Here is a 25774-nt window from a genome sequence, read left to right as displayed (position 1 = left end):
TTTCCTAGTGCACTAATTGACCCTTTAATGGGCTCAGAGTGGAAAGCAGGAGTGTTCAAGTTCTCTGCTGGATGTTTTTTGTTTTTTAACGTCATAAGTCAAAGTGGGCTGGACCATGATAAGTTATTCAGGCTGTGATTTATGTTACGATACCCTCACTTCTACACTGGCATGGCTGTAGATTGTTTTGAGGATGCTCTGAAAATGGAGAACCACTGCGATCTCAGAGCATCAGACCAGCAGTGACTGATAGAAACCAATTATGCAAAATCATTTACTCCAGCTGGCAAATTGCTATCAAAATATCTAATAATTCTGATCGCTTCGCCACTAACCATAGTGGAAAGAAGTCTCTTAGGTGAAGATCTGTTGCTGAGCCATTTCTCTGGGATGTTTTATCTTCTTAACTCTTTGCACCTACATCCTGAGTGTTGTTTTTAAACATGCCTTCATTCCTTGCTTTAAAACAGTAAGGAACGCCGCAGGGTTCTGCAGCCTTCCCAAAGCAGCGAAAAAGAAATTCCTCCCCAGTGAGGGCATGTCCTGCTGGTCACTGTTTTATACACACTGCAATTTAAATTTTTTAGAAGACTGTTATTTTCTTGTCTCTAGCAGCAAAAGAAATTAATGCTTGCATGCAGCTGGGTGGGGGTGGGGGGAAGCAAGTGAGTTGTCTGGAATGGCACAAAAATGAAAGGAAAGGTTCCAGCCCTGATTTGGGGTGTGTTCCCCCACAGCTGGGGTGAGAGGGACTCTCTTGGCATATCCATTCAGCCCTTGAGAGCCCAGCCCAGCCCTGGAAGACCCTGACCTTTCAGGGGGAAAGAGGGTTGTTGCAACAACTTTAAGGCCTGGTCTACACTGGGGGGGGGGGGGGGATCGAGCTAAGATACGCAACTTCAGCTACGAGAATAGCGTAGCTGAAATCGACGTATCTTAGATCGACTTAGAATCACTTACTTCGCGTCCTCACGGCGTGGGATCGACGGCCGCGGCTCCCCTGTCGACTTTGCTTCCGCTGGAGTTCAGCAGTCGACAGGAGAGCGATCGGGGATCGATTCATCGCGTCTACACTACACGCGATAAATCGATCCCCGATAGATTGATCGCTACCCGCTGATCCGGCGGGTAGTGTGGACGTACTCTAAGGGATTTAGTGGTTCTCTTTTGCCACCTGCACTAGTAGCGCTTTTCTTTCGTTCTCCCCAGGATGAAAAGGAGCAGCTTATTCAGTCGAAGAGCTCCGTCGCCAGCTTGGTTGGGCGGTCCAAAACCATCGTTCAGCTAAAGCCAAGGAATCCGGACCATGTCCTGAAGAGCACCATCTCAGTCAAGGCTGTTTGTGACTATCGCCAGATCGAGGTGAGCTGACGGCAAGGAGCCTACGAGCTCCGGAGCGAAGGGAGGAGAAGAATCTAGGCTTGTGCAGAGGGTTGTGGGAATAGTGGGGAAGCAGAAAACAGAGAAACTTGGACCACTTCTGTGGTACTTGACGGTAAGAAACAACAGCGAGGTAGGGAGGGGATATATAAGGAGGCGGATGGAGCAATTGCCTCTTCTGAAATAGCTTCTCCAATGGTCCTGATTTTTCTCTGAGCAGTAGCAAAGGTTCCATTCCCATAGGAGGGTGGAATTGATACCTTCTAGCCAAAGACTTGTCCAGGTAGCATCCTAGCATCACTGAATTTCTCCTCCCTTCCTCTCCAGACAGCTCTCTGAGGTGATTCGCAAATTACTTCACTTTTACTCGATTTTAAAGTGAGTTGGCTGAAAGCCTCCTTCCCTTTCTGGGAGACTCCAGTAGGGCTACCTGAGGAATCTGGCCACAACAGAAGGCATTGGTGGGTCAGGTGTTTGATTGCAATCTTATTTGTGTTGCCTACGTAGATCACTATCTGTAAGAATGATGAGTGTGTGCTGGAAGATAATTCCCAGAGGACCAAATGGAAGGTGATCAGTCCGACCGGCAATGAGGCCATGGTACCGTCTGTGTGCTTCCTGATCCCCCCTCCTAACAAAGAGGCAATTGACATTGCCAACAGGTAACTAAGCACTGCAATTCATGGCTTGCTGCTCAGGTGGGTTGGAATTCCAAAGCTAGAATGACCAAGAGATGCCTCTAGCTGTTCGTTATATTCTGCGTTATTTATACTGAGACCATCCAGATCTGTTTTGCTTGGGGAAGAGTTTAACCCCTCATCCTTGCTGGGTGTTGGGGCTTCATGTTGTTAATATTAATTGCAACAGGTGGCTAGCTCGTTGATGTGGTGGGGCTCAGTTACAGGTGATGGGGAGGGTGCAGGGGATTGGTGGTGGTGGTATGGAGCCTTCTGGTCATGAGCTGAAATCCAGACTTTGTCTGATGGCTGTTGGGTTTGCTGTTTCAGTTCCCAGTGGACCAACGTCACAGAACCTGTTACAGTGATCGACTCCCTTGTGATAGTATCAGCAGAGAGACCAAGGGTGTCTCGTCTAGACTGTCTAGCTTTTTGCACTAGTGCAAGTCTCTGGTGTTAGACATACCTGCACCACTATAAATCATGACTTGTGCTGCTTATCTTGGCTTCAAACGATCAAACTCATGGTGCAGCATTTCCTCATTAGGGGTTTGCACCAATGCTGTCCACGCCAGTGCAAAAAACCCAGGGTGGACAAGGTCTAAGTGGGTCTGGAAACTGAACTATTCTCTGGGATCTAGGTAGGGGTGAGGCATGTGGGCAAGGTGGTTCCCTTGCCTTGCTTGTTGTGTGGCTAATGGTGTTTTTTAGTGCGTCCAGCCTGGTAACTTCACAAACAATGCAATTAATGGGAATGGGAAAGAACCTGAACGCCCGTTCTGGCTGCACAAATGTCCAGCCTAGAGAGGGGCCAGGGGCCTCCTGGGTGTGGCTGGCCTGCCTGGCAGAGAGGGCGGCTCTTGCAGTGCTCCTGCTGCTAACTCCACAAGAATATTTGATGTAATATTTCTGGATGGTTGGCGATGGCAGCACGTGGGGGGGGGGGGGTTCCCCACTGGGGGTCTAATGCATGTGAATGAAAGAGAGATACGGCTCCCATCTGATTCTGATCAGGGCATTCTGCAAGCCTTACCATTGGCTCTACTCGGTTAGGCTTGACCTTGGGTTGTTATCTTAATGCACTAAAAGTTAAAGGCTGAATTTGAATAAGCACATGCCTGGCTCCATGCTGTAACTGAGAATGCTGGGGGACCTGGGCAGTGATGGAACTGCTGTCCTGTCGTAGGGTCGAACAGCTGTACCAGAAGGTGATGGCCCTCTGGCACCAGCTCCACGTGAACACGAAGAGCCTGATCTCCTGGAACTACCTGCGGAAGGACATTGCCCTGGTGCAAGGCTGGAATATGGAGAAGGTACCGTACAAAGCATCCCAACAAATCCACATGTCCGGGTCACTGCAGCGTAGACTGGTCTTCTCCAGCAATGTAAAAGCTTACTTGCTTTGGCATTAAGCGTAGTCCCAGGTGCCTGGTTGGAGTTGGAAATGATGCCAAGGCTTCCTTGCCTGGGTAGGGAATACAAGGAAAATGGTAAGAGATGATTCAAGGGTGAAGGGTTAGGGCAACTGAGGGATCAGCCCGAGGAGCACAGTGTGAGACAGTCTGAGCTCTGGGGGGGTCAGAGCAAAGAAAGAGAAGTGCAATGACCCTAGCATCAGTTGTTTGCTCCTAAGCCATAATCAGCTCAGGTGTCGTAGGATTGACGCGTCTTTTTACTTAGGAGTGAACAGAGGTGGAGGTGAGAGGAATGAGGAAGGGGAGGAAAGATCCAGGGAAGGCAAATGCCTCATAACGTCTTTCCTCTTTCCTTGAAAGCATAGGAGAGCTCTGTTCTGGCAATAAAGATTATTGTAGTGGGGGGAGCGAGATAAAAACGCAAGACAATGGCTGGCCTCTAAAGGCAGTGCTGTATCATAGCGTGACCACAAGAGCTGTCCTGTCCGAGAAGGGGAGACTCACTAGAATCTGCCTCCTGGCAGTGGTTGTCACCCTTGAAAAGATGGGTGTCTCGCTAGGAAAAGAGCGTGTGAATTAATGCTTACGGCTGGGTGTGAGAAATGAGAGACGCCGCTGGGTAATTCGCAGTAACTGGGAGCTTGGTCAGGGCAGTTTGGTGCATGGTTCCTTATCGTTAGTCTTTGGTTTTCCACAGCTAAGATCTCTGGCCCAAGGAGAGTGCCAGCAAGCCATGAAGAGCCTCCAGGCGCACTGTGAGGACTTCCTGCAGGACAGCCGGGACTCGGAGCTCTTCTCTGGGGCCGATCGGCTGCGCTTGGAGGAAGAAGTGAAGTCCAGCAAGGAGCACTTCCAACAGCTGCTGGAGTCCATGGAGAATGGTGAGCTGGGAGGGTTAATAGACTAACGTGGAGCTCTGGGGGCTGATAGAGATGAGGGATCTACAGGTGCTCTTAATTTTTAGACTAGCTTGTGAGTGTTAGCTTTGCAAATGGCTGTTCTCTTCCCTGCTGTTCATTTGAATGTGCGGCCTTTGTTGGGGAGAAATAGTGCTGGCAAATGGCGCCGATTAGGTCTGGGTAGCGGGGTCCTTGCTTTGCTGCCAGTGGTTAAACGTTAGGTCCTCACAGCTCTTGACAAATTTGGTTTCCATCTGAGTAGAGAGCTCTGTGTTCACTTCTCTCTGGGCAGAAGAGTGCAGCCACTTGGGTCTATGGTTCCTAACAGAGACTGATCCTAGATGGGGTGGGTTTTTTTGTATGTTTGTGACTTAACAGAGGACAAAGATGAGACCCTTGCCAGGACATATCTCTCTGAGCTAAAGAACATCCGTCTGCGCCTTGAGGAGTGTGAACAGAGACTAGTGAGGCGAATCCAGGCCCCAAGCAGCACCAGAACAGACGGTGATACTATCCAGGAAAACACCTTGCGCATTGCAGAGCAGGAGGTCAGTACTTCCTGCAGGTTTGAGGGAACCCACTGTTGGTCTTAAGAGAGCTGCTTCACAGGGCATTGATACCCTGGCATAAATTTTATATAGGGAACTCACCTGCTTCACATAGCAATCCTATAGAGGTAACGTTTTACTCTTGGGTCAGAAAGACAATGAAGGTATCTTTGTTCTCTTGCCTTGCCGCCTTTTTGCATTTTTCACCTTCGCCCACCCCATGATGTCTCCTCGCTTCAGATCCCCAAGGGGAAAATGTCTATTGTCATATAGCCTGGGCCTATCCCTCAATCCATTGAGCGGCCACTTGAGAAATATAAACCCACGGGAAGAAATCTGTGAAGATCTCTTTCCTTTTTATGTGCTGAGACTAGCAAATACTGCCTTTTTCACAGGCTGGCTGGGCAAACGTCCATTGCAGAAAGTATTCCTTCTTTAAATCTGGATAAAAAGGTATAAGAAGCAACAGTTCCCAAAGCATTGACTGCAGGTGGCCTTTGCCACCACTGAGACCAGAGCATCCTGATCTGATAATGGAAAGGAATGAAGAATTTGCAGAATTTACAAGCCCCATTTACACTTCAAATGATTCTGCTCAATAGACTTTTAAGCTGGAAAGGTCTGATACTGGGCGCTCCTTGCATCTTATCCTGTTCACGTTTGCTTCAGTCTCCTGGGTGTCTGCACTTTATGGTGATGTTAATTCTCTGCCTCCACACAGCGTGTGCAGGAGGATTTACGGCAGCTGAAGTCTGACTTGCAGCACGTTTCTGAGAGATGTGACAGCTTCCTACACAAGTCTCCAACAGGGTCCAGTGCCCCACACCTGCGTTCTGAGCTCAATCTACTGGTAGAGAAGATGGATCACGTGTATGGACTCTCTTCCATCTACCTGGATAAGTGAGTCAGAACGTGCCTGTTTTCTGGAGTTGAGAGAGAATTCTATATGGGCAGAATTAGCTATGCTGCATGGCTCCCTCTCTGAAACTGGGTGAGGGTAGGAATTGCTCTCATGCTTCTTAAGGGGGCTTAGGCATGTCTAGGAGATGCTGTAAATTCAAGAGCTCCAAGGGGTGCCCGGCAGTGGTGCTCCAGAATATTTGAGTGTTAGTGTTTGAGGTGACTAATGATTCCCACTTTGGGGATGGGAACGCCAAGATGAAGTGACTTGTTGGAGTTGCTGTTAGAACTGGGGTTAAACGCGGGTATTCCAGTCTTTCATTCTAGAACTCGTACCACTAGATTAGGCTGCTTCTGTGTTCTGTTCTGTTTGATCCCTTCCATGTTAATGGAAGGTGTTTTAGAATTTCAGGGGCATATATATAGGGGCTTGTGTTTACGGGCTTCTCCCCTCAGAATCTAGATTCCATTACAGCCTTTTCTTTTCTTCCTGCTACTCAAATGTGAATGTTGGGTATGATCCAGAGCGATCTGTTCTGTTCCTCTCCGGTGCTTATGAGCCAAATGACTTTACAATGCAGAATGTCCTCAGTTTGAGAAGTCCTGTTTCCTTCTTGTCTTTACACGATAGGTTAAAGATGGTGGATGTTATTGTTCGTGGTACCCAAGGAGCAGAGTCCCTGGTCAAAGGGTATGAAGTGAAACTGAGCCAAGAGGAGGCAGTCCCTGCTGATCTAACAGCTATTCAGTCTCACAGAGCTACGTTACAGGTTGGTAACATTATGCTTCCAATAGCATCCAGTAGAAACTAGAATCACTCCAGTCATGAGCTCTGGCATTCATTGAACGGGATCCTCCCCTTTCCTTACTGAATTTGCATTGTGGTCCATCCCCCCTGCCTGCTGGTGAGTGATTGGAGGCCTTAATTGAGTCCACACGATCCTTACTGCTTTGTGAACTGTAGGTCAAACGGCTGCCTTGGCAGGCACCGTCGCTTCTGCTTTTTGGCACGGCTGGTGCTAATTGCACTTGGCAGCCGCAGCGTGCGTAACTCCGCGATGCTGAATGCACCATCATGACTTGCTCTGAGCTGGGCTACAGATCCCTACGTTTTGCAACTCCCTGTCCTAGATTCAGCCAGATGGTGGAGATTATGGAGCTGATAATTGTTCCTGAACTCCACAGGGCAACACAAGGCAGAGCTAGATATTTCTCTCTCCTGTCTTAACTGTTCTGTACATTTAGATGCTTATGTTTGATTGGAGAATTCCATGTTGTACATACCCACCAGCAACTTCAGCTAAACTTTCTGGTCTTGGTACTATGAATTTAGCTGTCTTGTTGTTTGTTAAAGCAATGGCTCAGTGATTCGAAGAACAAGAACGCTGTGTTCTCTTCGTTGGACGAGGATGTGGCAAAGGCTAAAGTCATGGGAGAGCAGCTGTATCGTCTGAAGCAAGAGCGCAGCATGGACCTAGAGCGGTACCAGGAGAAGGGAGCCCAGCTGTGGGATCGCTGGCAGAGAGTTGGCTCTCAGATTGAAACCCGGTGAGACATTCCCTCCTTGTTCTTGCTGCTTTTCTGGCAGTGCCTCTGATGGGAGCTTGTGCCAGACTTGGAACTAGCAATGGCATTTTTCCAGTTTATCTTCAGCTAGCAGCCAGGGTGACAAATGCCACCGTTAAATATAGGAACTATTCCCATTTGAGGGAATGGCAGGACTTGGTTCTCTTTCTCTCTTCTGCTCCTCCAACTCCATCTTTTGAGTTCTTAACTCCCTTTCTCTGCTTTAACACCCCCCGCCTAGCCTAAAGGCTCCCTTAGCCGCTGCTAACCTTTGCCAGGCTGATTCTGTGGAACTTCTTTCAGTTCTGATCTGGATCTTTGGATCTTTACTGATTGGAGACGTTGCCACCCTTAACAAACCATAGCTTGGCTGGAAGCACCCGTCATGCTCCCTGTCCTGCAGAGCTGTACCTGTGGCTTCTATAAATAGCCCCAGGGAAGCATCGGCTTTAGAGGTTTCCCTGCATGTGGCTGGATCTTGAACCATTGTTTTGACACAATGATTTGAGTTTGGTGATGGTTTCCTTTTTGCATTGGTCCTTTCAGCTGTTCAGATCTGGAGAGTATCCAGGAGGTGCTGAGGGATTACCGGGAATGTCACGGAGAGCTGATCCAGTGGATTGAGGAGACCACTGCCCAGCAGGAATTGATGAAACCTGGGCAAGCAGAGGACAGCAGGGTGCTCTCTGAACAGCTGAGCCAGCAGACGGTAAGAGAGAAAATGGCACTCTTCTAACTGGAATAGGGTTGTTGAAAGGAGTCGGACGAGTATTTATTTTGTTTTTAATAAATCTTTTGTCTCGTAAGCTTCAAATCGTTGTTCTCTTAAGGACTGAATGATTCATGGGATTTTCAATAATGTATGTGCATTCACCTGTAGCAGATGCATCCCAGAAGGGTAATAACTGAATGTTACCACTGTCAGCAGTTCATTCACCATGGTCTCCTGGTAGCACCTAGTGGTCCCATCAGAGGCACTGAGGAACAGAGGGCCAGTGGTTAGGGTGCTAGCTGGGACATGGGAGAACTTGGTACAAGCCTCTGCTCCACCACAGATTGCCTGGGTGACCTTGGTTAAGTCACGTAGGCCCACATTTTTGAAGGTATATAGGTGTGTAACTTCCATTGATTTCAGTGGAGTTAGGGGTTTAAATATTTTTTTAAAATCTGGGCCTTAGCCTCTCTGTGCCTCAGTTCCCTATCCCCACAATGGGGATAGTAGCACTGCCCTGCCTTACAGGGGTGTGGTGAGAATAAATGCATTAAAGATTGTGAAGCGCTCATGCTACAGTACTTAAGGAAGAGAGAGACCTAGGTAATACTCCCTTCTCGTCTCCATAAAATGAACACGGAGGCTGAGTTACCTTTTCCACTCCTGGAGGTGCTGAGGCATGTTGGTGGGACGTTGTGGGAGAAGCTTGCCCCGTACCTGTTCTGTAGATAAGTTGTGTGTCTCCACTAGTCTCAGTCCAGCTCCTTTCATGAACAGCAAATAAATACTCCGAATGGGCTTTAAAGAAAGGAAAATGTTTTCCCCCTATTGATTTTGAGTTTCTTGTTTGATGAACACTGATGTCTTCCTCTCTGTACTGAAAGAGCTGAAATTAAAATGGCTGTTTAACAAGAAATATACGCCACTTCATCGCACCAAAGAATCTTTAAGTGTCAGGAGGGCTTATACAGATTATAGAGATTCATCACTGATAAAGTGTGCAGAGGACACAAACGTGTAGGGGAGTGGTGAATAAAGAAAAGGACAGGTCATTGATTCAGAATGATCTGGATCACTTGGTGAAAGCAAACAATACGTGTTTTAAGACAGTTAAGTGTAAATGTGTACATCTAGGAGCAAAGAATGTGGGCCATACTTACAGAATAGGGGACTCTATCCTAGGCAGCAGTGACTCTGAAAAAGATTTGGGGATCATGGTGGATACTCAGCTGAGCATGAGCCCCCAATGTGATGCTGTGGCCAAAAGAGTTAATGCGATCCTGGGATGCATACATAGAGGAATCTTGAGTAGGAGAAGAGAGGTTTTTTGTAACCACTCTATTTGGCACACTGCTTCTGGAATACTATGTCCAGTTTTGGTGCCCACAGTTTAGGAAGGATGTTGATAAATTGGAGAAGGTTCAGAAAAGAGCCACAAGAATGATTAAAAGAGTAGCAAACATGCCTTAAAGTAATACACTCAAAGAGCTCCATCTATTTAGCTTAACCAAGAGAAGGTTAAGAGGTGACTTGATGACAGTCTTTAGCTATCTTCATGGGAAACAAATATTTAATGATGAGCTCTTTGGTCTACCAGAGGAAGACCTCATACGATTCAAAAGAAGTTGAAATTAGACAAATTCAGACTGGAAATAAGACGTACATTTTTAGCAGTGAAAATACAGGCGAGTCTCATCTTATGCGGGGGTTCCGTTCCGCGGTTAGCACGTAAAACGAAAACCGCGTCTAGTCAAAATTACATTGAGTTGAATGGCGGGCAAAATCGCCCGCACTACAGGTACAGTATTAAAATTGATATTTTTCTCTTTGTTTTTGTTTTTGCCGACCGCGTAAAGCTGAAATCGCGCATCTTAAATGCGCGTAAGATGCGACAGACCTATAATTAACTATTGAAACAATTGACCAACTGTCATGGTGGATTTTCCATCACTGACAAGTTTTAGATCAAGACTGGCTGTTTTACTAAAAGATCTGCTCAGGGACTTTTTAGGGAAGTTCTATGGTCTGTTATACAGGAGGTCAGACTTAGAGGATCACAAACCGGGCATAGTGTCTCTTTAACGTATGTGCGGATGGAAGGGCAGGAATGTCACCTGTTCTGCTGCTCGAGGTCTCTAGAGAACAAGTTAAATATGAAAGTGACGTGGTCATGAGTGAGAGAGGAAATACGAGGAAAATTTCATTTAAAAGGCAGGGGGAAAACTTTTTTTCTTTTGTTTTTTGTCAAAGGCTTTGGTTGTGGTAATCGACAGAAATCAAGCCAAGCTGGACCAGTGTCAGAAATTCTCACAGCAATACTCTGCTGCTGTCAAGGTAATGACACGATTCTTAAATCCGAGGCGAACACAGGGCTCGGTGTCAACTGCACAAGCTTTGCCTGCATCTTCCGTTCTCCTAAGCCAGGAGAGAGGCAAAACTCCTCTATTGTTGGCTTTGGTGGTTCTGCTCTATGTGTAGGGTTACCATTCGTCCGGATTTACCCGGACATGTCCTCCTTTTTGTGCTAAAAATAGCGTCCGGGGGGAATTTGTAAAGCACTCACAATGTCCGGGATTTCCCCCTCCCCCGGCACAGCAGAGCGAGCGGCTGGGAGGGCTGCAGGAAAGTCCCGGGCTGGACTCCAGAGCAGCTGGAGAGGAGCTCCGCCCTGCATTCTGAGCAAGTGTCTCAGCACAAAGTGCAGCCCTCCCCTTTTGCAACTGGGAGCGGTTTCTGCCATGCAGCGTAGCAAAACGGGAGCGAGAGCACTTTGTGCTGATACAAGGGCAGCTCTCCCCTGCAACCCGGTCCGGACCAGGGACCGGGTTTTGTTGTGCAGGGCCAGGGACCGGGTTTTGTTGTGCTGGGGAGCTTAGCCACGTGTCCGGCTCCGCACAGAGCCCAGCACCCTGTTCTGAGCAGCAGGGTAAGGGGGCCAGGGGGCAGGAGAAGGGGCAGGGAGGTTCTGGGGGGGGGGCAGTCAAGAAACGGGGGGGGGGGCTTTTTGGGGGGAGTGGAGAAAGTTTTGGGCAGTCAGGGTACAGGTAGGGGGTAGGGTCCTGGGGGGCAGTTGGGGGGGGTCTTAGGAGGGGGCAGTTAGGGGACAAGGAACAGGGAGTCTTAGGTAGGGGGTGGGGTTCTGGAGGGCAGTTAGGAGCAGGGGTCCCAGGAGGGGGCAGTCAGGGGACAAGGAACAGGGAGTCTTAGGTAGGGGGTGGGGTTCTGGAGGGCAGTTAGGAGCAGGGGTCAAGGAGCGGGGGGGTGGGGGGCTGGGAGTTCTGGGGGGGAGCTGTCAGGGGGCAGGAGTGGGGAGAGGGATCGGCGCAGTCAGGGGACAGGGAGCAGAGGGGTTTAGATGGGTTGGGAGTTCTGGGGGGGGCTGTCAGGGGGTGGGGAGTGGTTGGATGGGGCGTGGGAGTCCCAGGGGTCTGTCTGGGGGTGGGGGTGTGTATAAGGGTTGGGGCAGTCAGGGGACAAGAGGCAGGGAGGCTTAGATAGGGAGTGGAGTCCTGGGGGACAGTTAGGGGCAGGGGTCCCAGGAGGGGGCAGTCAGGGGACAAGGAACGGGGGGAGGGTTGGGGGTTCTGGGGGGGCGGGAAGTGGGAGGGGCAGGGGCGGGACTAGGGCGGGGCTCCTCCCGTCCTCTTTTTTGCTTGCTGAAATATGGTAACCCTATCTATGTGTGGAGAGTGGGAATTAGCTGCTAAGAGACCTGAAAATGCCAAGCTTAGAATAAATAGGTAACAATTCAAAATCCTTCCCCCGACACACACCCCGCCTTCTTTTATTTCCAGGACTATGAGCTGCAGCTCATGACATACAGGGCATTCGTGGAATCCCAGCAGAAATCTCCCGTGAAACGCAGACGCATGCTTTCCTCCTCGGATGCTATCACCCAAGAGGTAAGCAGCCTGCCTGCCTGCCTGGCCTTGCATGGGAGAGGTTTCTTTGCTCCTAGAAGACAGACGAGCGGCCTGTCTGTGAAAATAGCTCCTTTCTGCTGAACTCTTACATAAAAATTTCCACCCTCACTGTTTTTTTTATTAGCCAGAGAGGATGGCTTAGTGCTCTAAGCATCAGGTATGAAATACCTAGACTCCTTGGAACCACAGGTTCAAATCCCAACAGGGTCGACTCAGCCCTTCATCCTTCCAAGGTAAATAAACAGAGTACCATGCAGTATACTGTGTGTGGATCTTTTGGATGAGACCTTTAAAAACCAAGGTCCTGTCTGCTCCATGTGGATGTTAAAGATCCCATGGTCTTTTTATAAGAGTAGAAGGTTTGCCCCAGTGTCCTCGACCAAAACTTCCCCTCCCTCCCCACTGTTGTGCAGCATGCCGTGCGTCAGGTGGCTGCCACCCTCCATCTCAGAGTTGCTGCATTTCAGTGGTGCTGTAACGTATCTAGTCTGTGAAGTGCTTGGGGATCTTTCCGAATGAGAGGTGCTGTATCCATTTCTCACCCTGTAAAGTACTGTGGTTGTGTCAGCCAGAGTTCCGACTGACGCATGGTGGTTTGTTTTTTTTTGTTTTTTGTTTTTAGTTCATGGATCTACGGACTCGCTATACAGCGTTGGTAACGTTAACCACACAGCACGTAAAGTACATCAGTGATGCTCTCCGGCGGCTGGAAGAAGAGGAAGTAAGGATATTTTATAGCCAGGGAATTACAGCCCAGTCTGCTTCATTTCAGTACCCAGAAAGATAATGAAGCAAATAATGAAACAATCCATTTGCAAACATTTAGAAGACAATAAGGTGATAAGTAACAGTCAGCATGGATTTGTCAAGAACAAATCATGGCAAACCAACCTAATAGCTTTCTGTGACAGGGTAACAAGCCTTGTGGATGGGGAGGGGGAGGGCTGGCTTTCTGTGACAGGGTAACAAGCCTTGTGGAGGGCAGGAAGCAGTAGATGTGGTATATCTTGACTTTAGAAAGGCTTTTGGTACTGTCTCACATGACCGTCTCATAAACAAACTAGGAAAATACAACCTAGATGGAGCTACCATACAGTGGGTACATAACTGGTTGGAAAACTATTCCCAGAGAGTACTTATCAGTGGTTCACAGTCAAGTTGGAAGGGCATAACAAATGGGGTCCCACAGGCATTGCTTCTGAGTTCAGTTCTGTTCAGTATCTTCATCAATGATTTAGATAATGGCATACAGAGTACACTTATAAAGTTTGCAGACGATACCAAGCTGGGAGGGGTTGCAGGTGCCTATGAGGATCAGATTAAAATTCAAAATGATCTGGACAAACTGGAGAAATGGTCTGAAGAAAATAGGATGAAATTCTATAAGGACAAATGCTTAGGAAGGAACAATCAGTGGAGTACAAACTGGGAAATGATTGCCTAGGAAGGAGTACTGCAGAAAGGGATCTGGGGGTGACAGTGGATCATAAGCTAAAGGTGAGTGAAAGTGTAACACTGTTGCAAAAAAAAAAAGCAAACATCATTCTGGGATGTATTAGCAGGAGCATTGTAAGCAAGACATGAGAAGTAATTCTTCCGCTCTGCTCCGCGCTGATTAGGCCTCCCTGGAGTATTGTGTCCAGTTCTGGGCACCACATTTCAGGAAAGATGTGGACAAATTGGAGAAAGTCCAGAGAAGAGCAACAAAAATGATTCAAGGTCTAGAAAATTGCCTGTGAGGGAAGATTGAAAAAACTGGGTTTGTTTAGTCTGGAGCAGAGAAGACTGAGGGGGGGACATGAGAACAGTTTTCAAGTACATAAAAGGTTGTTACAAGGAGGAGGGAGAAGAATTGTTCTTCTTAACGTCTGAGGATAGGACAAGAAGCAATGCGCTTAAATTGCAGCAAGGGAGGTATAGGTTAGACATTAGGAAAAACGTCTTAACTGTCAGGGTGGTTAAGCATTGGAATAAATTGCCTAGGGAGGTGGTGGAATCTCCATCATTGGGGATTTTTAAGAGCAGGTTAAACAAACACTTGTTAGGGATGATCTAGATAATACTTAGTCCTGGCATGAGTGCAGGGGACCGGACTAGAAGACCCCTTGAGGTCCCTTCCAGCCCTATGATTCTGTGATTCTAAATTCATAATTAGCACATTCAGAACTCCCAGGCCCAGTCGTCAGTTTCTGCCAGTGATTCTTTCTCTGCTTCAGACCCCTTTCCCATTTCCTGGTTAGAGCATATTTCAGTTCCTTCCACCGAACGGCTCTATGCCTGATTGGTGCTGGGCTCTGGCTGCAGGAATTCTGGGCCCCTCAGTACATTAATGCGGGATGTGTTCCTGTCTCCCCCATGTGTAGAAAGCAGTAGAGGAAGAGAAGCAGGAGCATGTGGACAAGGTGAAAGAACTCCTGGGCTGGGTCTCTGATTTGAAACAGAGCACGCAAGTCAGGACTGGTCCACTCAAGAGCAAAGAGCTGGGAGACATTGAGAAATCCATCTCGGAGCAGCAGGTAAATCAGGAGGCCTGTGTCCCTCCCTCTCTCTCTGATATATGCATGGTACCTGTACCTAGTCATTTTCATACTGCTGTTATACATACTAAAACTACATTGTCCTGCTAGTTCTAACTGAGTTTTCCAAAACCACTGAAGGAAAGCAACCTTGATGCCTCCTGTGTAACACTGAGCATGTGCTGTAACCTCAGGGGAATTGCTTCCCTTCTTTCCAGCCTGGAATTTAGCTTTCCTCTTGTTCTCAACAGGCTCTAAATGAGGAGCTGGCTGCAAGGAAAGAGCAGGTCTCAGAGGCCATCAAAACTGCACAGATCTTCCTTGCAAAACATAGCCACAAGTGAGTACAGTACAAGTAGTTGTGAATAAGAGCGAGGAGATTGGGAAAGGGTAGTGCACCTCTTTGTCAGAAGAGAAGGTGATGATAAATACAAAGAAAATTAACCTGAAGTTATCTAATGGCCAGATTACTCGACCACCCTGATGAGATTCCATTGGTGGGCAGGTATTCTTTGAATCCAGGTGACCGTTGTAAATAGTGACCAGGTGTAGGTGAAAATGGCAAGCTTTAGCCAAAAATTCACCCCAATAGAGATTCCCAATTTTGTTCCAGGCGATTTTACAACCCAGAAACTTTGCTTTTGGCTAAAATGACCAGTTTTGCCCCGAAGCATGAAAATCCAAATCTTGTGTGTTTAAATATACAAATGCATCTCCGTCAGAACAGAATTTAGGAGCTTTGATAATTTAGTTGATTTTAGCTTGAAAATTGGACCGTGTGAATGAAAATAGGCCCATTTGTATAGGAAACAGACATACTTTCACTTTTTCCCCAAAATGGAACCATTTTTGTGAATTGGAAATGGAATGCAAAACCAGTTACTTTTGTTGCGACTCTTTCACCCCATCCTGGTAATTAACGACCTCGGCTATTTGGCATAGTTTTGTTCCTGATTCGGTCACTGTGCTCAGCGTAGGGTGCTGGCATGACAATGCACTTAACCCTTCAGTTGAGGCATGAGCAGTGTGAGGAGGGGATTCCATTGTGCGCTTGCCATTTTGTGTCCGGAGAAGAAAATCTGAAATACATGGAGCTGCATGTCACTTTCTCAGACTCCATGAAGAGATTTCCTGTCCCATCTTGCAGGCTTTCTGACCAGGAGAAGGAACAGATTTCCACCCAACTCAGTGCTCTAAAGGAGACTTACCATCAGCTCTGCAGCGACTCTGCGGAACAGCTCCAACAGCTTCAGAGCCATCTGGCCCAGGAGACAGAGCACAAGGTACCTTTTCCCATCCCGTCTATCGCATAGATCTGAGTTACCTTTCCTCAGAGCGTGAAAGAGGCTTTGCTTGGTTGCGTGTCTCATGACCACCAGCCATTCACAGCCTGTTTGCTTTGTCCTTAATCTCACGTGATCCGCCACTCTTCCATGCTTTCCCATACACTGCACTCGGGGGTCCGGGCTGAGTTGGTCATTGGAGGCCAAGTAGAAGAGGTTTTCGTATTCTGTTCCAGGTTGTTAGGGGATGGTCCTCCTCTGCAGTGTTGTTAATCAGGGCTGCTCCCCATGCTACAGAGTTGACTTAATCTTGTAATGGGAAAGAAGGGAGGTGGACATCTGATCTAATAAGGAGACAGAGTGGCCATGGGGTGTCCTTTCAGTTTTTTAAAATAGAGAGACCACAGTCATGTAGGACCTGGGTGAGACCTGCAAGCAGTGCCAAATTTGTAATGAGAGGTGCCAAGGCTCAAGCAACTAGGTGCCGGGGCTCTAGCAGTTTTTTTACATTCATAACTGATGCAGCAAGCGCCAGAGGTACCGGGGCTCTGAACTACCAAGCCTAGAGGTGCCGGGGCTCAGTCCTGGCACACATTAAGCACTGCCTGCAAGGACATTTTGATTGCATCTCTTGCCAGAAGCTTGGCTGCATAGAGACTGGAGTATGGGCAACCTTTTCACACCTCCATGCGTAAATTGTGGAATGCACTAGAGAGAAATAGTCTTGCCTTGAATAGTAGGAAATTGAGTTCCTCTCTGTGTGGAATGCAGCCCTGCATCATCACCTTGATAGACCCTCAGCTAATCTAAGAGACCTTCACTGACTGAGTAGCTGGACCCCTGTCCATCTCCCATTTGCATCCGATAATGTTCTTGTCAATCTCCGTTTCATGTTACACTCATGCGCTAGGTGGGAAGGGTTTGACGTTCCTTCCTATCACCTCTGTTATTGGTGTTAGCTGTCTTCAGTCATTCATGGATATACCTGTATGTGTATGTAAATGTATATATATGTGTCCAATGGATATATCTGTGTGTTTGCTTGCTAGCTCCCTGTATTTTGAAGCACTGGCCAAGTTGGACATGATTTGATGATAGCCAAAACTGAAATTGGGTCAGGGAGTGAAATCCCAGTCCAGCAGATCAAGAGAAAAGGATGGCAAGGCCGCTGAGTTTATGGGAAATCTAAACTCCCACACTTTCAGTGCTGTGTGCACAAAAATAAAGCATACCTATTTCTATCGAAGAGACGTATTTCTATCCTGGTTCAGATGTCTCGGTCCAGTGATTCCTTTTTTTTTTTTTTAGTGCAGGTCATTTTATCACACTTTGCTAGCAGCAGAAAACTCATGCTGAGATTACAGCAACAACTCCGAGCTTAGCAGTAGCAATCTCCCCAGTTAAATTGTCATGTCATTAATGCCACCTACCTCACTGCTGCCAGAAAAGAAGCTAAAAATGGCCCTGCAAGTCCAAAGCGTGTGGGATGCCCATTCTTTCCTTTCCCTGCTCCTCCCACAGAAAGGAAAATGCTTTCATGCAAAAGTCTTCCCTACACTTTGCTGTGTTTTATTTATACAGCATGAAAATATTTTGGAGGTGTCAGTTTCCTTTTACCTTTCTGTTTTGCAGAAAGGGGTGTATTTTGCTTCCTAATTATGACAGGCCCCCAGATTTGTGGCCTCCCGGCTAACCGAGATTAGCACGGAGAGCAGAGTGGGATGGGATTAGAACTCATTATAAGAGGCTACTTTAGGGTTTCTATTATTGACACTTGGCCCGGATGAGGGAGTAGCTTTGGGGCTATCATCGCGTCATGGTACGGTTGCTTCATTGTAGAAGGGAGCACATGGAGAAGTGTTAACATTTGCTTGCTGGAAACATCCGAGACTCCGTGCAAGGGTATCAAATTAAAAAGAGGAAACCAGCGCCAAACTGCAGCTCGCGCTATTTTGAGCATGATGTGTCCCTGTACAGTTTGTGTTTCATGTCAAGTATTGTTACGATTAACTGACATCCTTGCTTACAAGTTTAACTAACCCTCCGGAATTTTAAACGCACCCCCCCACACAAAGCGAAAAGAGGACGACCTGCGTGGGGGGCTCTTTTTTGCAAAAACAAAACAGTCGCATGCTGGACGCTAACACCAAGCTTTACACTGTGTGTGTGATACGGCTGAGCTACTCCATAAGGCTCTGTCTTTAACTGCTCCGGGCACACCCTGCAACTCTGGTAAGTAAAAGCCTTTTATGTCCCCTCTCTCTTCCTCTGTCTTTCTGTGGCTTGTTCAGTATGGAACGTGCATGCTGGGTTATGCCAGCCTTCTAGTTTTCCCCCCCCCCCCTCCACCCTGTAAAAAAGAGTGTGAGGGTAAATCCAGACCAACTCGCTGGAAGTGGGGTGTTTGTGGGCACCAGAGCCACGCTGCCACGTCCTGTGGAACGTTCTCGTGACACATTTGCAAATAGAGACATTTGAGCGGCTTGAACGGAATTGATTGTATTATTCACAAAATCCAGGTTCCCGTATTTCCCCTCTGCATGGGATTCCCTCTGGGGTATCTTCCGGTAACCCAGGCTCTCGTACCGGAGCAATGGTAGTGTAGAAACCAGCAGCGCTGGTGTACATACTATAGGGGATGCTCATTCCCATTTCATCGTCTTTCCCTCCTGAGCATTTCCCTGCTTGCACTAATAACACCGAGAAAAAGGACCTCCCAGAAATACTTGAGGCGGGTGCTATTTTCGGAGCCTCAGTCCTGATCATGTGGCGTTCCACCTTGGCACCTAGTGTAGTCTAGAGCTCTGTTCTTCCCGAGGCCTGGCCTTAGCTACTGGAGAGTTGGTCATTTCTGAAATACTCCAGGGAGGGAAGTTGTGGTGGCGGTGCCAGAGAACGCTGCACTGGAGCCTACTTGCATGGGCAGAGGCGACTTCCCTGCCCTTTGGTGCATGGCTGGTCTGCTGTTGCTGGTGAGCTGGTCTCTGCCACAGGGTTCCCTCTTTCCTGTTGGTGGCTGGCACTGCAGATCTGCATGGCAGGCACTGTGGGAGCAACTACACCAGTGGAAGATTTCTGAATCACTGAGGGTGCTTTTTCTTTTGTCCTTTTGCCTCGTAGGGAGCACAAAATGGGGTTCATATTGTCCATCCCCTTTTGCATTGAAATGTTGAAAGGCTAAAATGCATGTCTGTCTAAATGTGTGTCTCTCTCTCTGTTGGTCGTTCAGTGGGACATTAGAAACCTTGGGTTTTGCTGCTTGCCGCTTTGCTGCGTTATTGTAATGATGGGTGTCAGAAATGTCTCAGTGCTGCCACACGGGAGACTAGATGAGCTCTAAAACAACATGCAAGTTGGAAAATATAGAGTTGTTTACATGAGCGTCTCGCTCAGATGCCCTCGGAGTTGCATGTCATACCCGCTGGGCTCTGCTCTCTAGTCTTTTTAGGTTTTTGGGGTTTTTTTTCCCCCCCTTCTCCTGGAAACTGAGACATCCCTGGACTTGATGTGCTGTAGTTACTCGAAATGATGGTTTGCTTTTAGCAGCCTCTGTGGTTCTGATTTGATTTTTATTTTCTCTCTCCATTTTTAGGGATGTGACACAGTTGCGGGAGTGATAGACTTGGGCACAGTGGAAATATTCCCTATCTTGGGTGCCATGCAGAAAGGTCTCATAGACCAAGACACAGGCCTTGTACTGCTGGAGGCTCAGGTTATCACGTCTGGCCTAGTCGTTCCTGAGACCAACGAGAAGCTCTCTTTGGCGGAAGGCCTGGCAAAAAACATCATAGATCCCAGGACTCTCGAGGTGCTGCAGGAGCTGCAGGATACCCTTCTTCTGATACGTCAAATGAGCTTTGAAGGAAAACGGTTTCTGCCCACTGTTTCTGCAATAGAAGAGGGAAAGATCAGTGAGGAAGTTGGACTGAAGATTTTAGAAGTTCATCTTGTTACAGGGGGGTTTATAGACCCTTCAAGACAGGGCCGGATCAGCTTGGAAAAGGCTGTTCAAGAAGGCCTCATAACTACTCAGCTTCACTCAAAACTGGCATCTCGCCTGAGATCTTGCAGGAATTTGATTGACCCCAACACAGCCAAGAAAATCAGCCTGACCGAGCTAATGCAGCGATGTATCATTCACCAAGAGACTGGCCTGAGATTGCTGCCCGTCAAGCAGCTGGCAGGTGGGATGGTGAGCCTGAAATCGGGGAGGAAAGTGAGCATCTTCCGTGCTGTCCAGGAGGGGCTAATAGATAGGCAAGTCACTGTGCGGCTGTTGGAAGCCCAGCTTTTTGCTGGCGGCATTGTAGACCCCAGAACAGGGCACAGACTGACTGTGGACGAGGCAGTGAGACATAATTTGATTGACCAGGATATGGCGTGTGCACTCTTGATCCGACAACTTCAGACAGGTGGCATTATAGATACTGTCACGGGAGAGAGACTGACAATAGATGAAGCAGTAAAGAGAGATTTAGTAGCCTCGAGGATTGCGCTGGTGATCCTGGAATCCCTTTGGTCCTTTATGGGGCTGTTGTGGCCTGAGTCAGGCGAGATCCTCCCAGTTGCAGATGCCCTAGAGCAGGGCATCCTGTCCACTGAATTGGCTCATAAGATTCTTAGTAACAGGCAACTCATCAAGGCTCTCTTCATACCAGAAACCACAGAGGTCTTGACCTGGAAGAAAGCAGTAGAGCATGGCATCTTGGAGAGAGATGTTGCCAAGAAGCTAAAATCTACCGTCATACCTGATGTGATGCCCAGTATGCAGCTGGCAGGCTCTGCAGTCAGAAGCACACTGAGCATGGGCTCTGCAGGACGGAGTCATGAAGACCAAAGTCACCCTCTACTAAGGAGTGATGATGATAGGCTGATATTCCATTTGATGACCCACAGCTATATCAACTTCCACAATGGCCACAGGCTGCTCCTAGTAGATGGGGAGTTAAATGCTCTCACTAAAGCCGTTATACAAGCTCAAGAAAATGGATCGAGTACTCACCTGTTGGACGTTGACCAGGATGGTTACAAAGGTCTGGAAGTTCTTGAGGAGATAGAAGACTGGGAGAGTGCAAGTACTGAAAGGGAGCCCTGTAATGATTTGGCTTTGAAGCAACTTGAGTTTCAATTTACCGCTTTGGAAGAAGAGAAAGAAGTGCCAGAAAATACTTCTCGAGATGACAAAAATCCAGTGATACAAATGGGAAGTTTTCCATCAAAGTATAAAGAAAAAACTCTGAATCTGAAGGAACAGGAAGAGATTTCTGCAAAGCGAGCCTCCGTTCAGAGTGAAATTGATGCTGAATCTGCAAGAGAACAAAGGCTGACTATAACCAGGAATGGAAATCAAATAGAATTGTCTAGGCAAGAATCTGTTAATGACCCCCTTAGAATCAGCTTTGAGATAAAACCCAGAGAAGCAGAGGAAATGCTGATGGAGATGGGGATAGATTCCAGTGCTGCTAAACTTTTAATAGACAAAGTCAAAGATAGAGCACCTGAAATGGTAAGAGATGGTGTGAGAAAAGAAACCTACATATCTATGGATGAATCAGAGAATACAGAGAAACCACAAATCATGCAAGAGAAAACTCCGAGAAGGTTGGAATCTGAAGTAGAGAGACAAGCTATTACGGATAAGAATTTGTTGAATAAGGAAAAAGCTAAGAACAGATCAGTGAAAAGAGAAGAAATCGTGCCTCTTAAAACTGGAGATGAGGAGCAAATGGAAAAAAGAGAAACAGAAAAAACTGAAAGTGCAAGAATATTGGAAGTAGAAGAGAGGGATGTGGAAGATTTATCAGTTGATTTCAGTATTAGTGAAACTTCTATGCTACCCAAACATTCCATGGAACTGGGAGAAGACTGCACTTTAACAATGCTGGTGGCGCAACTCCAAGGTGAGGGTATATACCATGAGCAGACGGGCAAGAATCTTCTTCTGAATGAAGCCGTAGCTTATGGTGTAGTGTCCAGCCACACAGCTGTTAAACTGATGGAGAAAATGAATATGTTCAATGGCTTCTTTGACTCTCACACATGTGAATCATTAACCACCGAAGAAGTCATTAGTGAAGGTCTGATGGATGAGAAACTTCTGCACAAGGTACTCACATCTGATAAAGCTATAAGTGGTGTTCTCGACCCATGTAGTAATATTGTCTACTCTGTCAAGGATGCGGCTGAGGTTGGCCTACTGGATAAGGAAACAGCATTGAGAATTTTAGAAGGACAAGTAGTTACTGGAGGAATTGTTGACTTGAAACGAGGCAAAAAAATATCAGTCACTTTGGCTTCAAATCTTGGCTTGGTCGAGGCCGCCAGTCAAGAGGAACTTGTAAAGTTAGAGAAAGCTTCTAAAGGAAAAGATGCTGAAGATGAAACTAGACAGAAGCTCATTGGATTACAGGCTGAAACAAGTGGAATTATGGATCCTAAAACTAAAGAACCTTTAACTATTGTCCAGTCCGTTGAAAAAGGGCTTCTCGATAAGGGGAAAGCCCTCCAACTCTTGACCAAACAGATAGCAGACGGAGGAATTATTCACCACATGTCTGGAATGAGACTTTCAGTAAATAATGCAATGAAACATAGATTGATTGATCAAGACTTGTACAAAGAACTCATAAAGTCTGAAAATGTGTGTCTGCACCAGTATGTTCATCCAGAAAGAAAGGAACTTGTATCCTTACCCAAAGCAGTGTCATTAGGGCTAATTAACCTGGATTTTCACGGTGAAGTCCAAGAAATACAGGCTTTGAGTGGAAGCATTATTGACCCTGTTTCTGGCCAGAGGCTGGCTTTGTCTAAAGCTGTAAAGGAAGGATTGTTATCTGAGACAGTTATGGAAAAGGTAGTGTTGTCTTCCGAAATGAAACACGGAATTGTAGATCCTGAGAGCTGTATGATCATTCCCTATTCAGAATTTATAAAGAAATGTAAAATTGACATTGAATCTGGACAAAGGTATCTGGAGCTCGTTCCCTTCCGAGCACTCAAGGACAAGGTGACAGGGGACGCTCTGACGTGTGCTCAAGCTGTGAAGCTGGGGGAAGTAGACCTGTTGCCCACCTTGAGAGTACTGCAAGCTCAAGCAGACACTGGTGGCATTGTGGATGGTGCCACGGGCAAAAGACTGTCTCTGAGGTCTGCTTTGGAACGGGACGTGGTGGATGAAGACATGGTGCGGATCATCGCATCGAACCAGATGATGGCTGGAGGGATTGTTGACACTAACAGTGGGGAAAGAGTGACTTTAAAGGAAGCTGTTGAAAGAGGATTAGTGGCTGTGCCGGAAGGCATTTGGATACTCAGTGACACATCTGATCCTGAAGAGTGGAGAGAATATAAACGCCACACCCAGCAGCATCTGCACAATGCAGCACCCAAAGAGGAAAGCTTGGCCATGGATAGTCCTGCCACAGAGATGACTGCTGATGATGAACACAAAGCTAGACGCGAAGCAATGGGCTACAGTGCAGCTGGAGATGCTGCAGATGCTGATTCTGACCGACCACATAAGACAATGAGTATAATGAAAGAAGAGGTGCTGAAATCACTTCCTCTTGAAACTTCAGAGGACGGTGTAGTGGGTCAACTCTTAGGAGAGGCTGTATTGTCCCCTGAGCCTCCTTTAGTATTAGCCACAATGCCTGTATCTCCAGATGCAGCATTTAAGACCCAGAAAAAAGAGATGAGGAAAAGCAGATCACAGGAACCCTGGAAAGATGACTTGAGGGAGAGAGTAGAAGTAGCTGAGGAGACAGAAGAGGAAAGAGAGAGACTGGAGGCAGGGAGAGAGCAGTCATTTGCTGGTGAAATGATGCATCAAAGTGTTGGGGACAAAGAAGGAAGAGAGAGAGCCTTTTTCAGTAAAGAGGGGGTTCTGGGAAAGACAGAAGCTACAGCTATGGCTTCTGACGTAGGTCAGAGAAGTTTAGATGAGAGAATGGAGGGGTCAAATGCAGTAGAGGCAGCATCAAAAGAATCCGTTTCTGTGGATCAAGGCGAGGAAGAAATAGTCTGCATAAATGCTGAGGAACCCTTCAAGCTTGCAATTGGTGATAAGCATATTGAAGACAAACCTGTAGATGAAATAACAGGGAAGCATACTGAAACTACACCACAGAGACCAGAGGCAAAAATTCTTGAGATCAGAAGTCTTGGTGCTCCAGAAATGTTGAGCGAGGCCGATCAAAAACCCATGGGAAAGAAGAAAACTGAGATAAAGAATCCAAAGCAGATCAGTATCCCAGGAGAAACCACTAAACGAGGGAAATCTTCCAAGGAAAAACAGTCCCTTCCTATCCCAGATTCCAAGGAGGAATTGATCTCAGGTATTCAGGAATCAGTGTGTGAAACCACCACCACCAAGAAAACAGCTGGTGGGTTGCTGAGCAGTCTGGCTGAACAAAAGCAAACAGAGATTAGTGAGAAACAGGTTTCTGAAAGAGAAAAGGAAGCGACTGCGTTGGACCTGAAAGAGAATATCAAAGATGATCAGAAGTTCAGCATTGCCCCAAAGAGAGATGCACTCCAAGAGACAATCGGAGAGGAGGTCAGAAATGGCGAGGCCACCTCTGTAACAGAGAAATCAGAGGAAAAGATACCCCAAGCAATCACCAAAGAGGAAACCAGAGATCTGGTATCCCCCACAGTGTGTATCGCAGAGAAAAAAACACCAGAGTTAATTACCAGAGAGGAATCCACAGGTGATCTAGAATCTTCTGTAATCCCTGAACTAGAGAAACAGACTCTGAAAGAAACAACCACAGAGTTCACCATGGATGAAGCAGGGTCCTCTACAACCTTCAAATCAGAAGGAAAGACACCCCAGGAAATAACCAGAGAGGACAGCATCGGTGATCAAGAATCACGCTTAACTATGGCAGACAGAGAGAGATGGCAAGAACCTTCAAGAGAATCTACAAAACCAGCCAAGGTAAATGTTGTTTTTTTTAAATTCCTGGTATTTATTATGTATATTTGATATAAATGTGCATGATTTTGGACAAAGTTGACAGCAAGAAGGATAAATGTAGTGAACGTAGGGCACCTATTGGGAGTTGCAGCCCCAGAAGATAGTAACTGAAATTTACTTGGCAAATGAAACTGTGATGTATTAGGGGAAACATTTGAACCTCAGTTATATTTTATGAGAACATTACTTATAAATGACAGATACATAAGCCCATTGTTTAGCAGTTTGATGATAACACTGCAGATTTGTTGCTATTTTTAAGTTTTGTTGGAAAAAGGGTATACGTTTTATTTCTCCGCAGTAAATCTAGTAGATAAGATTAGCAAGTGAGCAGTCCCTAATGTGGAAAATTGCTAAGAGAAAAAATACTAAGATTCCTTTAAAATAGCTCATTCTGTTTTACTTTTCTATCAAAATCTGAAGTATGTTTTGTCTTTTGACTCCGCAGACTGTGTTCAGCAAACAGCTGTGTCTGGAACATGATGAGAAGCTGGTGTCTTATCTGTCCATGCTCCGAGATATTGAGATGAAGATTAAACAGGTTCAACCCGCGGAGCTGAAGTTAGAAGCGCTACAAAACCTGCTGCATCAGGCTGAGGTCAGGAGGGGCCACTGTACTAAAATTAGTCCAGCTGCAATGCTCTGCTCTCTGGGTTAGTTCTTTTAGGGTGGTTTATGCACAGGGTCACTGGACTTTAGCAGCTGCTCACTGTCTCTTGTAAACACAATGAGGAACTTGAGTCTGGGATCTAAAAGATATTGAAATGCAAACACAGAGTGTCTGTCTCTCCAACTTTCTTTCTGGCTCAGGTCTTCGTCCGTGCTTAGCCAATACATTCATTTAATTCACAGTTAGGTTTGCTGTCTGGAATGAATTATTGTAACCCGGCCAGAGGAGAACAGTTGGATGAATTGGTGGATGGTAATGAATCATTATAGCAGATACACATATTGTTTGAATCCAGTTTCTTTCAG

General features: G+C 46.8%; 1 protein-coding gene across 32 annotated transcripts in view; it reads left to right on the top strand.

Moving 5' to 3' along the window:
• The window catches only part of MACF1 (microtubule actin crosslinking factor 1), a 249139-nt gene that overhangs the window by 121626 nt on the left and 101739 nt on the right, over positions 1-25774 (top strand). For 27 of the 32 annotated variants that reach the window (XM_065577277.1, XM_065577276.1, XM_065577286.1 and 24 more), the window contains 17 exons: positions 1210-1362; positions 1888-2042; positions 3244-3370; positions 4170-4353; positions 4750-4919; positions 5641-5819; positions 6451-6589; positions 7174-7367; positions 7932-8094; positions 10348-10431; positions 11892-11999; positions 12643-12741; positions 14384-14536; positions 14788-14876; positions 15684-15819; positions 19412-24760; positions 25248-25397. In XM_065577277.1, the coding sequence (XP_065433349.1) occupies positions 1210-1362; positions 1888-2042; positions 3244-3370; positions 4170-4353; positions 4750-4919; positions 5641-5819; positions 6451-6589; positions 7174-7367; positions 7932-8094; positions 10348-10431; positions 11892-11999; positions 12643-12741; positions 14384-14536; positions 14788-14876; positions 15684-15819; positions 19412-24760; positions 25248-25397 (7632 nt within the window). Of the gene's footprint in view, positions 1-1209; positions 1363-1887; positions 2043-3243; positions 3371-4169; positions 4354-4749; positions 4920-5640; positions 5820-6450; positions 6590-7173; positions 7368-7931; positions 8095-10347; positions 10432-11891; positions 12000-12144; positions 12254-12642; positions 12742-14383; positions 14537-14787; positions 14877-15683; positions 15820-19411; positions 24761-25247; positions 25398-25774 lie in introns of those variants that run through there. The other 5 variants (XM_008171036.4, XM_005302134.5, XM_065577291.1 and 2 more) reach the window with 2 other exon arrangements.

This window comes from Chrysemys picta, chromosome 23, assembly GCF_011386835.1.
Source record: "Chrysemys picta bellii isolate R12L10 chromosome 23, ASM1138683v2, whole genome shotgun sequence".
Lineage (NCBI taxonomy): Eukaryota > Metazoa > Chordata > Testudines > Emydidae > Chrysemys > Chrysemys picta.
This window is presented reverse-complemented; position numbering and strand designations above follow the sequence as displayed.